Source organism: Chanodichthys erythropterus, chromosome 5 (assembly GCF_024489055.1).
Source record: "Chanodichthys erythropterus isolate Z2021 chromosome 5, ASM2448905v1, whole genome shotgun sequence".
Classification (NCBI taxonomy): domain Eukaryota; kingdom Metazoa; phylum Chordata; class Actinopteri; order Cypriniformes; family Xenocyprididae; genus Chanodichthys; species Chanodichthys erythropterus.
Genome location: NC_090225.1, coordinates 3625001 through 3641926, shown reverse-complemented (window position 1 = coordinate 3641926; position 16926 = coordinate 3625001). Strand labels below are relative to the sequence as shown.

Below are 16926 nucleotides of genomic sequence, written 5' to 3'. Positions count from 1 at the left end.
TAAATTAATTTTTTACATTTATTATTTTTACATTTAACATTTTTTTACATTTGACTATTTTTGCATTATTTAAATGTTATTTTTTCATTTTTACATTATATTTTGCTTTATTATTTTTTATGTTTTTTAAAATTTATTATTATTTTTAGTATTGTTTTAATTATTTTATTTTTTACATTTTTGCACTTTTTTACATTTTACTGTTTTGTATTATTTTAATGTATTTATTTTTTTCATTTTTTACATTTTATTTTGTGCTATTATTTTTACATTTTTATTGTTATTTTAACAATATTTAGTTTTATTATATTTACACTTTTACACTTTTTATTATTATTTTATTCTAAAATGGATGCATTACAGTAATGAGAATATGAGGGGAAATGTGCTTTTGCTGTTAAAATAAAGTCAAATTGCAAAAAAAGTGCATTAGTGGTCCTAAAATAGGATTCCTTTTCATTATGTAAACGTTCTTATTTATTTTATTTTGGGGTGAAATGTGATCCACATGTATTCATGATATCCACCCTGTTTTGTAATAACTGTTCAAGCGTGTGTGTCGGCCAAATATGAAGATACTGTACATTTGTGTGGCATTAATCTGCAGGTCTGTGTGCTTGTGCCATTTTTCTCTCAGGTTTTGTGCCGTTGGCCTGCGAGGGCAGGTTGGACCCTGTAATTGGTCCTGTTCCTCATAATTACCCAGTATCCTCCACCACCATCAGTCTGCCCGAGGCCTTCACCTCTCCTGCTACACACTTCAGCCCTATAGTACTGACCCAGGAGGAGGTCATTCATCCTAACACACCGACTCGCCCTCAGTCCGAGCTGTAGGTCTATTGGTGCACTTTTTTATTGCCTTTCCCCCATCACATTAGTGACGATCCATTTAAACTTCAATAACTTTTTTACACTTTTATTTTTTGAAGTGCTTTCACAAGTTTTTTTTCCTCGAGTTTAGGATCTAATGTTCTTGTTTATTTTTAAGGATTGTCAGTGGACGCTTCACAGATGAAACTATGGTTCCAGAGCCAGAAGCACAGGAAGAGAACGACACTAAGGATGATGGGATTGGGGAAGTTTTCTCTAAGGTGGATGTGGCCGGTTATTCATCATCATCCAGTTGTAAGACTCTTGTGATTTCACCGCCTCCAGTGATTCCACAAATAACCAATGAAGAAACGGACAAACAGCCAAACTACCTCGCCCTACCATGTGATAATGGGATTTGTAACAACTTTCTGCTACAGCAAGACCCACAGACAGGACATCTGACCCTACTTCCTGTTCAGATCGCCGAGCTTCAGCCAATCACAGGCGTGGATCACTTCAGTGCAGAACCACTAAACATGAAACTACTAAATCCTTTATCTTCTGTAAAATCAGACGACACTATCAGGAATGAAAGAGGCTGTGTTTCCCACAGAGATAATGACTCTACAGTGTCTCCTGAAAGGGCTCTAAATATTACAGTTCAAGCCAGCACTGTTCCTCACTGTAGGAGTCACACGCTGACCCTGTCAAGCTCATGTCAGAGATGCCCGTGCCTGCAGCGTCTCATTGACCTGCTCAGAGAAGAGTTTGCATTTGACGGCTACATGGAGAATGGAGTCGAAGATCTGGCTATGGGTAACTATTTATATAAATCATTTTTTAACTTTTTATTTTTATAACATTTTAACTTGTCTATCAAGTTTCCCTTATTATTACTTATTGAAACATTTTTAAATATATATATATATATATATATATATATATATATATATATATATATATATATATATATATATATATATATATATATATTTATATATATTTTTTTTTGCATTTTATTATTTTATTTAGTTTTTTATATTTATTATTAATACGTTTTATTTTTAGTATTATTTTAATTGTTTTATTTGTACATTTTTGTTTACATGTTATTGTTGTTTTATTATTTTTTAGATTTTTTTTAATATTTTGTATTTTTTTTTTCATTTTTAATATTTTATTTTATTATTTTTTACATTTCATTTGATTATTTTTCATGTTTTTTTACAATTAATATAATTATAGTTTTATATTTTGTTTTGTTTTATTATTTATATATTTTATTATTATTATTATTATTATTATTACTATGTTTTTTTACAGTTAATTTTTTAGTATTATTTTACTTGTTTTATTTTTACAGTTTTACATTGTATTGTTTTATTATTTTTACATTTAACATTTTTTTATCTTTTACTATTTTAGTATTTACATTTTATAATTTTTTCATTGTTAACTTTATATTATGTTTTATTATTTTTACATTTTATTTTATATCACTTTTAAAGGTATTATTATTTTTTGAGTATTGTTTTAATTATTTTATTTTTACATTTTATTTTATTTTTTGGACATTTTTTACATTTTACTATTTTTGTATTATTTTAATTTATTTAATTTAATTTATTTAATTTTATTTTGTGCTATTATTTGTTATATTTTATTGTTATTTTAATTTATTTTTACTTTTTTAAAAATGTATTTACTTTTATTATTTTTACACTTTTTTAATTTTGTTTTATTATTATTTTATTTATTTATTTCAGTTTAATGTGCTTTACTTGCCTGTGTTAAATATCACCCCCAACTCAATCTTTAATTCACAGATTTTTCTGTTAATTAAGTCTAGGGGAGCTCAATCAAGAAAAACTTAAGCAATGTTCCTCAGAGTTTGTTTATGGAAGAATAGGCCACAAGGACTTCAAACAAAGTCTTCAAGGACTCCCTCATGACTTTTCTCTTTCTAGGAGAATACATCTTGTCCTTAAAAAACCTCCAGTTTGACACTTTTTGCCGAGCAGTAAAGGAGAAATTCTGCGATCTGTACTGGGAGCAGAAGCTGCTGTGTGACCTGCACCATCTGATCAACCACCGTTCATGTCATCTGTGAGTATGAAGATCTCTTTCATTCCCTTCCACACCTTATTTACATCTGGAGCATTTGGTTCTAGATAAAGCTGAAGAAACAGTCTCTGTGATCTCTCTTGGTATGGCTCCTGTGCCTCCTTTAGTTTAACTCTGATTTTCTTCAGCCATTTCATTGTCTGCCAAACAAAAATCATGCATCCGATCACTTAGTAAAATGCACTGCAGGATTTTCTTTCTTAGTATTTTTGCATGGGGTCAATAAAATAACCTTAATTGAACAGGGAAACAAATTTTTTTTTCTTAGTGCATGGACAGATATTTTTTCTTCTTGCCAGCATAAATTCACTTACTTTTAAGCTTAAAATCATTATCTTCAGTCATTTTGCTTTTCAAGTAAATGTATCTTGATTTAAGGATAATTAGATATTGGAAAACAAGACAGAAATACTAAGAAAATCATTTAATTGTTTGATTATTTCATCAGCAGTCTATATCTGTAAGATAATATATCTTGTAAAATCATTATTATTAATTCTTTGTCAGATTTTAGTTAGTTGTTATTTAGTTAGCTGTATCTGTAAGAAAATAAATCTTCTAATTTTATTATTAATTCATTGGCAGGTTTTAGTTAGTTAATTTGTTAGTTGTTAGTTGGTTAGTTAGTTAGTTGCTAGTTTGTTAGTTAGTTTCTAATATTATTATTAATTCATTGGCAGATTTTAGTTAGTTGTTAGTTGGTTAGTTGGTTAGGTAGTTAGTTAGCTATATCTGTAAGATAATATATCTTCTAATTTTATTAATTAATTGGCAGGATTTAGTTATTTAGTTAATTGGTTGGTTAGCTGGTTGGTTAGTTAGTTAGTTAGTTGCTAGTTTGTAAGTAATATCTGAAAGATAATATATCTTCTAATTTTATTAATTCATTGGCAGGATTTAGTTAGTAAGTTAGTTGGTTGGTTGGATAGTTGCTAGCTTGTTAACTATATCTGAAAGATAATATATCTTCTAATTTTATTATTAATTAATTGGCAGGGTTTAGTTAGTAAGTTAGTTTGTTGTTTGTTAGTTAGTTAGTTAGTAAGTTAGTTAGTTTGTTGTTTGTTAGTTAGTTAATTAGTTAGTTGTTGGTTAGTTGTTAGTTGGTTAGTTGCTAGTTTGTTAACTATATCTGAAAGATAATATATTTTCTAATTTTATTAATTCATTGGCAGGATTTAGTTAGTTAGTTATTTAGTTGTTTGTTAGTTAGTTAGTTAGTTAGTTAGTTAGTTAGTTAGTTAGTTAGTTAGTTAGTTAGTTAGTTAGTTAGTTAGTTAGTTAGTTAGTTAGTAAGTTAGTTAGTTAGTTTGTTGGTTGTTTGTTTGTTAGTTAGTTAGTTAGTTAGTTAGTTAATTAGTTAGTTGTTGGTTAGTTGTTAGTTGGTTAGTTGCTAGTTTGTTAACTATATCTGAAAGATAATATATTTTCTAATTTTATTAATTCATTGGCAGGATTTAGTTAGTTGGTTATTTAGTTAGTTAGTTAGTTAGTTAGTTAGTTAGTTAGTTAGTTAGTTAGTTAGTTAGTTAGTTAGTTAGTTAGTTAGTTGGTTGGTTGGTTGGTTGGTTAGTTAGTTGCTAGTTTGTTAACTATATCTGAAAGATAATATATCTTCTAATTTTATTATTAATTCATTGGCAGGATTTAGTTAGTAAGTTTGTTCTTTGTTAGTTAGTTAGTTAGTTAGTTAAATAGTTAGTTGTTAGTTGGTTAGTTAGTTGCTAGTTTGTAAGCAATATCTGAAAGATAATATATCTTCTAATTTTATTATTGATTCATTGGCAGATTTAAGCTAGTTAATTAGTTCGTTTTTAGTTAATTAGTTGGTTAGTTAGTTGCTAGTTTGTTAGTTAGTTAATTAGTTAGTTTGTTAGCTATATCTGTAATGTAATATCTTCAAATATTATTATTAAATATTTGGCAGATTTTTGTTAGTTAATTAGTTGTTAGTTAAAAACAAGATAACGGAATCATTTATGCTGCACAGCGAGGTTAATCATTTAGGTTTAGCATTGAAACTCTAAATATGACAGAAATAGTGATGCTTATTGAACAGATCATATTCAGGTTTGTTTTTCTGAAGGCTGAAATGAAAAACAGCCTGTGGCTTTGAATCTCAGTCACATGAGAGCTTCTCAGTAAACCCTCAAGACACACACATACATCCACTTCTGCTCCACTTATCATCAGTAATCAAGCCAGAATAATTTCAGAAAATCAGTTTTCCAGAAAGGTCCCTATGGAAACAGATAGTCCTGAAGTGGACATTGAGAGTCCTCATTGCTCGGCTCTGGTTCATCTGCGTCTGCATCCATCAGGTCAGAGGGCGTCACATGAAGGCAGAGAGAGCTGTGATGTTGGGAGACACAATAGTCTCTTTCTCATAGCCGGATCACATGCTGCCTGTGTGGGGAACAGACTGAAAAGGCTGTGGATGTTACAGACTCTCCCTGCACATGGCGTGAGGTGCGAGGGGTTAAACAGTGATGCAGGTATTGTGAGAGGGGTTTAGTCACGTCACTGCGCTTCAGATGAGCTAGAGCAAGCCTCGCATCAAAAGACATGTTCTTAAAACTCTGCTAAAGCATGACGTTCTCTGGTAGGTGGTTTGGAATAGAAACAGGTTTAGTTGACACTTCATTTAATTATTTATTCATGTATTTATGATAAATGTTTAGTTGACTATTATTTATTTAATATATTTGTTTGTTTATGATAAATGGTTTAATTGACTATTAATTATTTATTTACTGATGATAAATGGTTTGGTTTATTTATTTATGATAAATAGTTTATTTAACTAATATTTATGTATTTATGGTTCAGTTGACTATATTTATTTATTTATTCCGTTTCAGTTTTAAGTTTATTTATCATATGTACAATGTCAGTGACATTTTGCACATTGAAATGCTTAGGTTGAGGATCAGGCAATCTACATTAGTGCAATACAATATAAGTGCAATATAATACAGACAAATACAATTTAGAGAGAGACAAAAATGTATTTATGATAAATGGTTTGGTTGATTTATTTATTTATGAGGTTTATGATTGACTTTTATTTATTTATTTTTATTAAGATGTCTAGCTGACTATTATTTATTTATTTATAATAAATGGTTTAGTTGGTTAATATTTATTTATGATAAATGATTTAGTTGGCTAATATTTATTTAATTATGATAAATGATTTAGTTTACATTTATTTATTTATTTATTTATTTATTAGAAATGGTTAAGTTGATTATTATTTATTTATGATACATGTTTATTTGACTATTATTTATTTATGATGAATGGTTTATTTGTCTAATATTTATTTATTTATGATAAATGATTTAGTTGCCATTTATTTATTTATTATAAATTGTTTAGTTGACTATTATTTATTTATGATAAATGTTTAGTTGACTCTTATTAATTTTTTTCATTTATGATAAATGTTTAGCTATTATTTATTTATTCATATTTTTATTTATATTATGTATTTATAATAAATGATTTAGTTGAGCATTATTTATTTATTTATTTATTTATGATAAATGTTTAGTTGCCTAATATTTATTTATTTATGATAATTGGTTGACATTATTTATTTATTTAATTTTGTGTTTTGCAGTCTGTATCTGTTTTCTCATGTTTTTATAACCATCCTTAAAACAAGATGCATCTGCTGAAGAAACAAAACAGTATAAGATAATATTTCTTGAATTAATTTTTTTTAAATTAATTGGCAGATTTGATTTAGTTAATTAGTAGACCTTGCTTTCTGTATCTGTTTAATGCAAAATTATTTTTAATCTATATGTTTGCCATGTTTTCTAACTGTAATATTTAATATATATCATGTGCTGAATTAAGTGGAAAACAAGACAAAATACTGGTTGATTAATTTTCAATTTAAGTATTTTAGTCATGTTTTCCAGTCAAAAACAAACAAGGCACATTTACTTAAAGGCAAAATTGTGCAAGATAATTTTTTTTTATATCCATTGGTATATTTTATGATTCAAGCATAAACCTCTGTAAATTGTGTTAGCTTTATATGTTTAGATATTATACTGGAAAACAAGACGAAATTTGTTGTTGTTTTTTGGTGTGTTATTTGCTCTTGTGCTTTTTTGTTCATCAGTTGGCTGATCTTAGATGTTGAACTGTTTAATGTCTTACAGACCCTTTTGTTGTTTCTCTCTCTCTCTCTCTCTCTCTCTCAGAGTCTCTGATGAACAACCCTCCTCAAAAGCAGTGAAAAGGGCACCAGTATCACTCCAGAGCGCCAGACTGTGTTTTTCCAGCGAGGAAAACGGTCATCTTGACCACAATGCAAACCTCTGCTCTGCCCAGCCTTCAGAACAACACACATTAGAGGAGCAGAACCAGATAAAGAAAAAACTGAAATGCAAACCGGATGAATTAAAATGCAGAGAAACAGCAGACGGATTTGAGCCAGAGGAGATTGAGACCAGGACTACATGTTGGAGAGAAGACACACAGGAAGTGACATCACAGGATGACAGCAAAGGTAGGACCGCCTCCTCTCATCAATATGAATGAATGTACTTTATTTACATGCTCCTGGTATTATCATGAATATTATGAAGAACAATAATCAAATAACTATGTTAGGTCGATACAAGCTTTGTAATATGTTTTTCACATACAGTAGTCCAATACATTTGTACAATATAAGGCTATTGCAACAACCACAAACAAAGAAACATTTAAAAACATTTAGTTTCACTCTGATATACATCACATTATAGTTATTTAATGAGCTGTGAATGCTGTTTTATGTGGCCTTTATTATCTCTCTTCAGATGTTATCATCTGATTAGTGTCAAGGAGTAATTTTGTTAGTTTGATTGACTGTTGAAAGCGAATATAAAAGACGGAGTGTTTTTCAGCGCTGCCAGACACACAGAGAGCTCTTGGTGCTTGTTAGAGGGAACGAGTTGCCAGGAAACTAAAGTGGATGATGGGAATTTTCATCCCCTTCTGTCACCCACTACTCTCCATTCTGCTTGTTCCAAACACACGCAGGGATGTTTTCCTTCGTCTTTTATGCTCTTTGTGGCCTTCTCATGAAACACACACACAAAAGCAAACACTCACACACTCAAAAGCACTTAAAGCACAATACGTGTGTAAATCGCAAAAATAAGAAAAATACAAAACTAGAATATGACAGTTTGTCAGTCGACAGACAGACAGACAAACAGGCCAATCAGGCATAACATTATGACCTCTTCCTAATATTGTGTTGGTCCCCCTGGCCCATCGAGGCATGGACTCCACTGGAAGGTGTGCTGGGGTATCTAAACCAAGATGTTAGCAGCAGATCCTTTAAGTCCTGTAAGTTGTGAGGTGGAGCCTCCATGGATAGGACTTGTTTGTTCAGCACATCCCACAGATGCTCGATTGGATTGAGATCTGGGGAATTTGGAGGCCAAGTCAACACCTCAAACTCGTTGTTGTGCTCCTCAAACCATTCCTGAACCATTTTTGCTTTGTGTCAGGAGCATTATCCTGCTGAAAGAGGCCACAGCCACCAGGGAATACAGTTTCCATGAAAGGGTGCACATGGTCTGCAACAATGCTTAGGTAGGTGGTACGTGTCAGAACCAGCATTAACTTCTTGAGCAATTTGAGCTACAGCAGCTCGTCTGTTGGATCGGACCACACGGGCCAGCCTTCGCTCCCCACGTGCATCAATGAGCCTCGGCCGTCCATGACCCTGTCGCCGGTTCACCACTGTTCCTTTCTTGGAGCACTTTTGATAGATACTGACCACTGCAGACCGGGAACACCCACAAGAGCTGCAGTTTTGGAGATGCTCTGATCCGGTCATCTAGCCATCACAATTTGTCTCTTGTCAAACTCGCTCAAATCCTTATGCTTGCCCATTTTTCCTGCTTCTAACACATCAACTTTGAGGAAAAAATGTTCACTTGCTGCCTCATATGTCCACCCATTAACAGGTGCCGTGATGAAGAGATGATCTAAAGATAATGTTATGCCTGATTGGTGCAGAAAGACAGATAGATATGAATTTTGGAAAGAATGGAAAGAATGCAAAAAAAAATAACTTAATGTTACTAATTTTGCAGAGATATAAAGTACATGAGTAAATGTAATTAGTTACTGTACTTAAGTATCTTTTTGGCTATCTTTGAGTATCAAAGATATTGGCAACTTTTACTCTCTACTTGACTACATTTTTGAGCAAGTAAATGTACTTTTTACTCCACTACATTTGTGATGAGTAATGCAATCACACATTACATTTTGCATGGCACCTAACTTTTTCTGCAGCAGTTTGTTTCTGATATAAAGAAGTGATATCGCCATCTAAGAGCACTGAAGGTACTATATCATGCATTTTGCCTTTACTCCCCCAAAACTTGTCAACCACGATATTTTACGTGAATGTGAGTGCGTTAGCAGGTGATCGCAGGTGTTTGATTTATTAGATGAGGAAATGACAGCAGCTGGTGATGAGGCTCAAACCAGCACATACAGTAGATTTCGACTATTTAATTGTACTTAATGTTTTATTTATCCGCTATATTGACAAGACCGTTTTGAAGGGTATTGGTTTACTTATGGCCTTTTTATGCACTTGAGCTCAACTGAGACTTGAGAGTTTGCAGACGTTTAAAAGGTCGTTGTGTCGACCTTGATTTATTGCAGCATTGAGGTGTTCAGTTTTATTTAGATCTTAGAAAATAAACTTAATTTCTCATCTAACAAATCAATTGTTTCTTATTTTCACTGGCATGTCTCTCAGGACTAGTGCATCTCTGAGCCTATTCAGCATGAGTAAAATACTTAAGTACTGTTAAATTCAGATACTTTAAGACTTTTACTCAAGTCGTATTGGAATTGATGACTTGTAACTTGTAGTGGAGTCATTTTCAATGTATGGTATCAGTACTTTTACTCAAGTATGGTTTTCAGGTACTCATTATATTAACTCCACACTGTCTCTCTCTCTCTGTGAATCTAGAGGTGATTGAGCTCGTCTCGTCTGTCCTGATGGAGGCGCAGTGCAGAACAGCTGCAGCAGGAGGCGCTGCTGAGTGTGTTTGTGGAGCTGAAGCCCTGTGGCACAGCAGCGATCTGGAGGAGAGTGGGGGCGATCAGCTCACTCCTGACTGCTCCGAGGTGGACATGGATGATTCTGAGTCTCTGATCTCTGACCGGACCCTCTCCGTCTGCAGTGACCCTCAGCGGCCCCCGCGCACCTCCTCCTGGGCTCTGGCTCTGTACGGAGACGACTGCTTCGGTCAGGACGTGCTGAAGTACGCTCAGAATCTCAGCCGTCACAGTGAATCACCCACACTAGAGGACAAGTCACAGGTGAGCTTCATTCATGAGTGTGTGAAGGCATTGGAACTGAAAGCTTCAAATCTGTTCATGTATGATTACGACAAGTCTGGGTCATATTCTACAATCTAAAGGAAATAAGAAAACTTTGTTTTGTTTTTGGTAAAATGAGGCATGTTCTTTAAACCCTAAAGTTTTTTGTACACTCTAAAAATACTGGGTTAAAAACAACCCAAGTTGGGTTGAATATAGTAAAACCCAGCAAATGGGTTGTTTTAACCCAGTGGTTGGGTTAAATGTTTGACCCCAACCTGCTGGGTAGTTTTATTTAACTCAACTGTTCTTTAAAAATGACTGATCTGCTTAAAATGAACCCAAAATATGTCTAATAAATTAACATTAATTAATAAGTTTAATTAATAATAATTAAACAATAAACAGTTGCTTATTAATAAGTGTTCACCTTTTGATTATTATTGTTGCCTCTATTAATTATGTGTCTGATTTTTAATTTTGGGTTCATTTTAAGTAAACTATACAGTAATTTTTAAACAATAGTTGGGTTGAATAAACCTACCCAGCAGGGTTGATCAAACATTTAACACAACTGCTGGGTTTGTCCATTTTCAACCCAATTTGGGTTGTTTTTAACCCAGCATTTTTTTTTTTTTTTTTTTTTTTTTTTTTTGTAATTGTTATTTTCAAAGGTGATTTTGTTTTATTCCCACAGTATATTTTACTATTACAGAAAAGTAGACTGCAATTCTATTTTTTAAAATTATAATTAGCAAAATATTAAAGGCTGTACAATGATGCATGTAATTTTAGTAGCAATGATAAAATATTATAGTTTTTGTTAATATTTTAAAATATTTTCACTTTTATTTTTAGTAAAAAATGTGTAATTTTGTTGTTTATTTTTGGTTTTTCGGGGGGTTACAAAACTTTTTAAAAAACATGTCTATATATTTTTATTCATTTTTATTTATTAGTTTTAGTTTTATTATTTTATTTCTTCACATATTATTAAACGAGATAAGAAATGCTGCCTTGTCAAAGAGCTGAAATGAAAAATGTTTACATAATTAGTTTCAAGTCAGTTCTTTTATTTTGTTTTTTTCAGTTTTATTTAAAAATATAAAAGTAATTTCTTTTATATATCTATATATAAAATATATATATATATATATATATATATATATATATATATATATATATATATACATATCTTTAGATTTTACAAGGTTTTTTCCCCCATTTTGACATGTCTTTGCCTTGTTGTCTGCTCTGTCTTTTGTCCTAATGCTGATTTCCTGGTGTTCATTTAATGCTAACTGTACTGAAAGGACCTACATTACGTAGAGCCAGAATTTCACCAGGTACAGTATCCTGAACAATGTTCATTTTCATTGGAAGAGCTTTAGTGGATAAAGAGCTTCCATCATTCATATTTTGAATGAGACACATGCATCAGACATTCAGAACAAGACATATGTGAATTTTAATTTAATTCAATTGCGGTTGTCACAAAAATAGGGTGTTAGATATTAACATAATAATAGCAAAGAGAGTGTGCGTTATGATTTATATCAGAATAGAAATGGCCAGTGTGTGTGATTGCTTTGATGGTGGTGGAGGGCTGTTTTATGACCGGAGGTCAGACGCAGGAGGAACGGAGGTGCAGTTGGACTCCTCTTACTCTCCTCCCACTTCAAAGCGCCGACCATCGATCTCTGTTACCATAGTGAGAAATACAGAGAGTTCATAGTGCAGTACAAACACTGGACACACAGGAGGAGATTCAACACACAAATGTTTGGGCTCAAGAAGATTAATACCTTTATTATGCAAGAATGCATTAAATTGATTTAAAATGACAGTAAAAACAATTATAATATTACAAAAGATTTATATGTGAAATAAATGTTCTTTTGAATCACAGTTTCCACAAAAATCTGAAGCAGCACAACTGTTTTAACATTGATAATAATCAGAAATGTTTCTTGAGCAGCAAATCATCATATTAGAATGATTTCTGAAGGATCATGTGACACTGAAGACTGAGTAATGATGCTGAAAATTCAGGAAATCACAGGAATAAATTATATTTTAACGTGTATTCACATAGAAAACAGCTATTTTAAATTATAATAATATTTCACAATTTTTGTGTATTTTTAATCAAATAAATGCAGCCTTGGTGAACAGAAGAGACTTCTTTCAAAAATATATGACCCCAAATGTTTGAACAGTAGTTTATACTCCAATCATCATCATCCTCTTCAACACATTGGGTCGAATCACTCAAAGACATGCTGCGTCTCAAATCACATACTATATAGTAGGCAATACATTTAGTTTGAAACTTCACTCTACAGAATGCTGGGTTAAAAACAACCCAAGTTGGGTTGAAAATGGACAAACCCAGCTGTTGGCTTGAATGTTTGCTCAACCTGCTGGGTAGTTTTATTTAACTCAACTATTGTTTAAAAATTGCTCTATTTCTTGCTTAAAATGAACAATTAACATTTATTAGTATGTTTAATAAATGAACATTTATTAATAAGTTTAATGAATAATAATTAAAAAATAAATATTTATTAAATTGCTTATTAATAAATGCTCACCTTTTGATTATTATTGTTGCCTCTAGTAATTATGTCTGATTTTTAATTTCCAACATATTTTGGGTTCATTTTATACCAGCCATATAGTCATTTTTAAACAATAGTTGGGTTAAATAAAACTACCCAGCAGGTTGATCAAACATTTAACCCAACCGCTGGGTTTGTCCATTTTCAACCCAACTTGTGTGGTTTTTAACCCAGCATTAACCCAGAGTGTTGCTTCACGACCATAAAAAAGTGTGTTTTACTGTATATAGTATGAAAGTAATCCGGACGCACTACATCTGCCATGTTGTCATTATCATGTGACCTACAGCGTCAGTTGCGTTGCTTCACTGCCATTCATTAATGCTGTCTGGCGTGGCCTCATGGGATAGTAAAGTGTCCATCAGATGCACACTTCAGAATCTTGACGGAAGTAGTAGGTCTTTAAAGGTACTTTTCACCTGATGTTTTATGAAAACTGTGAATTCAGGCTCACGTACTGTTTATCTCCTACTGGAAATAGGCATGTTCAGATGCAGCAATACAGTTTATCTTAGACTTTGAGACTCACCAGTTCTGAAAAGTCCATCTTGCTGGATAATGCAGCTAAAACCAGCTTATGACAGATTTACAGGGTTTCTATAAGCTGTCATTTATAGCCATTATGTGATAAAACCTGGACTAGATAGATGGTTAATCAGGTGAACTACTCAAACTGGTTAGAGTTGAAACACCTGCAATAAACCAGATGCCAAAACTCAGATTGACAGAAAAGCTGTTTTGTTCCATCAGGAAAATTGGTTAAATAATCTGTTATCTGTCAAAGCATTGCATGGTTAGTTGTAGGTGTTTCCTGGTTTAGTTTGGGCATCGAGATCCATTATTTTTTTATCTTTGCTCTTAAACAGGAGCTTCACCAACAGCTGATAATTGAGAGCAGAAATCTGAAAAAGACCAGAACTTTCTACCACAAGCTGATCCAGCAAGAGAGGAAAAACAAAGGTACTTCAACTGCAATAGAAAATCTGACGCTTGTCCATTAATTATGCAATACAAATGTTCCTCAGTCACCGTGTGTGTGTGTGTGTGTGTGTGTGTGTGTGTGTGTGTGTGTGTGTGTGTGTGTGTGTGTGTGTGATGGTTGTCTGTCTTGTAGGTTCAGACACAAAGGTGATGCTGTCTAAAGTCAAGCTGCAGTTTGACGAGCTCAGAGACAAAGTTGAGTTTCTACATACTGTGAAGAAATATCTCAAGGTTCGTGCCAGTGCACACGCTTCCATTTCTCTGCTGTGTTTTAAAGACATTTATGAGCAATAATATTCTGCTTTTACATTTATTGACTTGGCAGAGACGCAGATTAGTGTATTCAAGGTTTACATTTATCAGAGCGCTGGGAATCAAGACCCTGACCTTGATGTTGTCAAGAACTTCAAAATACTGTGAGATCTGACTGTGAAGTAACCTGATTGGATAAGCCAAATAGCCATTGTATAATAAATAAATTAATAATTAAAATGTTTTTTTTTTTTTGTGATTATTATAATTACTATTATTATTAATGTTAGTGATCATGATGATAATAATAATAATAACGTATTATTATTATTAGCTTATTATTTTTGTAGTAAAACATTAATGTTATTTATAATAATAGATTATTATTATGTTGTTATTATTATGTTATTATTATTAGTAATAATAATGTTGATAATTGTTAAAATAATAATAAAAATAAATGTTATTATTATATTATATAAGCTTATTGTTATTAAAAATTAAAATGATAATTTTTTTGTGATTATTATTATTAATGATAATGATTATTATGATGATGATAATAATAACAGATTATTATTATTTGCTTCTTATTAGTTTTGTTGTATTATTATTAATAATAATGGTGATAATTATGAAAATAATTTTAAAAATATTATAAAAATGTTATTATTATATTATTTTAGCTTGTTTTTATTGTTGTAGTTATTATTATATTAATAATAGGCTGTTATTATTGTTTTTGTTGTTAATAATAATAATACAAGGCTGTTGTTATTATTTATATTATTTGTATTATTAATAATATTAATGATGGTGATGATGATGATAAACGATTTGTGGTGTAATAATAATAGGTTATTATTGTTATAGTTGTTATTAATAATACTATTATAATTACTATTATTATTTGTATTATTATTAATAGTTTATAAAAAAATCAATTGCTATCTAATTTATTATAAATTATCATTATAATAATACTATTAATAATGAATAAATAATCACAATAAACTATTATTTTAACAGTTAAATCTATTTTACACTAGCTTTGAATTTGGCTCATCCAATTAAATATTATTTCACAGTTTTATTATTATTAGATAAATACTAAGAATTATATAGTAAAATGTAATTCTAGTATTTAGAAGTTCCTAAAATCAACAAGATTATGGACTCGATTCCCAATGTATTGATAAATGTAAACCTTGAAAACACTGTAAGCCACTTAAAATTAAAACCAAGTAAAAAGGTTTTGCAAAGTAAATAAATGTAATTGAACCATTCGTTATTCATTGAAAGTTGTTGTCTTTGTCATATTGTTGCCTCGAGCATTTTCTAAAAGCCATTAGAGGCCATGTGTGGTAATTTGTACCAATTTTAATATGAGTGTTATATTATTTTGTGTTTGATATTACCAAAGTCTCCTTAAGGCAAGCCTCCAAGCTAATCTTCAACATGTTTACCATTAAACATTCATTTTGGATTGATCTGTTTTTAGAGTTTACACTGTAAAAAATGCTGTTTCATATGAGAATTCGCAGACAAATTAGCAACAGGTATGATTCAGTTCACGCCACTTCTTATTAATTTCTATGGTATCTGCAAACAGTGATTGACTGTCACAAAACTCTGACAGGAATTCAGTGATGTCAAGGCCGTGATGTGATTGCTTATCAAGACATACACAATCCAAGTTGGCCCTTACTCTTTCTCCAGTTGTAGAGCCACGGACCCTGCTATCTCCCAATAATAAGACAGTCTCTGATACTGCTGTTACAGGTGTTATCCGTGGATCAGTGGGGTTTGGCGCTCTCTCTGCTGCCCTCTCTGGCTGTGGGTGGAGCTGCACCTCTGGAGCTGCAGCACTCTGAGGATCCTGCAGTGCTGCACTTCCTATGTGAGCGGCGCAGGGGGAACGGCTGTCCACTAGTGGCCGCAACTGCCAGAGGTCTAATGGCTTACCTGTATGCCAGGTAATGTGAGCCCTTAACGAATGTCTAAGAATTAAATGAATCTTTTTAAAATGACTCTGCTCCTTTCCCTCATCACACATGTCGTTTACAGGAACGCTCACTCGGAGGGATTTATTCAGCAGTTTTTCTACACGTATCGTTACTTTTGCACCCCTGAGGAGCTTCTGCAGTTTCTAATGGACAAATATAACAGCACACTGGGGTATGACTCAAATAAATGTGACCACTGTAACAGAATAAACTAGAATAGGTAAACTGGTCAAGATAGCTTGGATATTAACCTAAAAATATAGTGTGATGTTAGTTTGCATGTAATACAGGCACCTAGATTGAATACTTTGATAGTTTGATGTTGATGATGATAGTTCATGAGTTTTAAAAGAGGTTTGAAGGCTGAAGGGATAGATAGATAGATAGATAGATAGATAGATAGATAGATAGATAGATAGATAGATAGATAGATAGATAGATAGATAGATAGATAGATAAATAGATAGATAGATAGATAGATAGATAGATAGATAGATAGATAGATAGATAGATAGATAGATAGATAGATAGATAGATAGATAGATAGATGGATGGATGGATGGATGGACGGACGGTAGAAAGATAGATAGACAGACATGATAGATAGATAGATAGATAGATAGATAGATAGATAGATAGATAGATAGATAGATAGATAGATAGATAGATAGATAGATAGATAGATAGATAGATAGATAGATAGATAGATAGATAGTTGGATGGATGGATGGATGGATGGATGGATGGATGGATGGATGGATGGA

At 31.9% G+C, this 16926-nt stretch overlaps 1 protein-coding gene across 1 annotated transcript in view; it reads left to right on the top strand.

The window, feature by feature from the left end:
* LOC137020465 (kinase non-catalytic C-lobe domain-containing protein 1) overlaps window positions 1-16926 on the top strand; it is a 48755-nt gene that overhangs the window by 19051 nt on the left and 12778 nt on the right. Inside the window, exons 13-21 of the mRNA XM_067386072.1 lie at window positions 638-830; window positions 989-1629; window positions 2781-2919; window positions 7158-7465; window positions 9950-10302; window positions 13790-13883; window positions 14038-14135; window positions 15939-16132; window positions 16224-16334. Coding sequence (XP_067242173.1) covers window positions 638-830; window positions 989-1629; window positions 2781-2919; window positions 7158-7465; window positions 9950-10302; window positions 13790-13883; window positions 14038-14135; window positions 15939-16132; window positions 16224-16334 — 2131 coding nt within the window. The remainder of the gene's footprint in view (window positions 1-637; window positions 831-988; window positions 1630-2780; window positions 2920-7157; window positions 7466-9949; window positions 10303-13789; window positions 13884-14037; window positions 14136-15938; window positions 16133-16223; window positions 16335-16926) is intronic.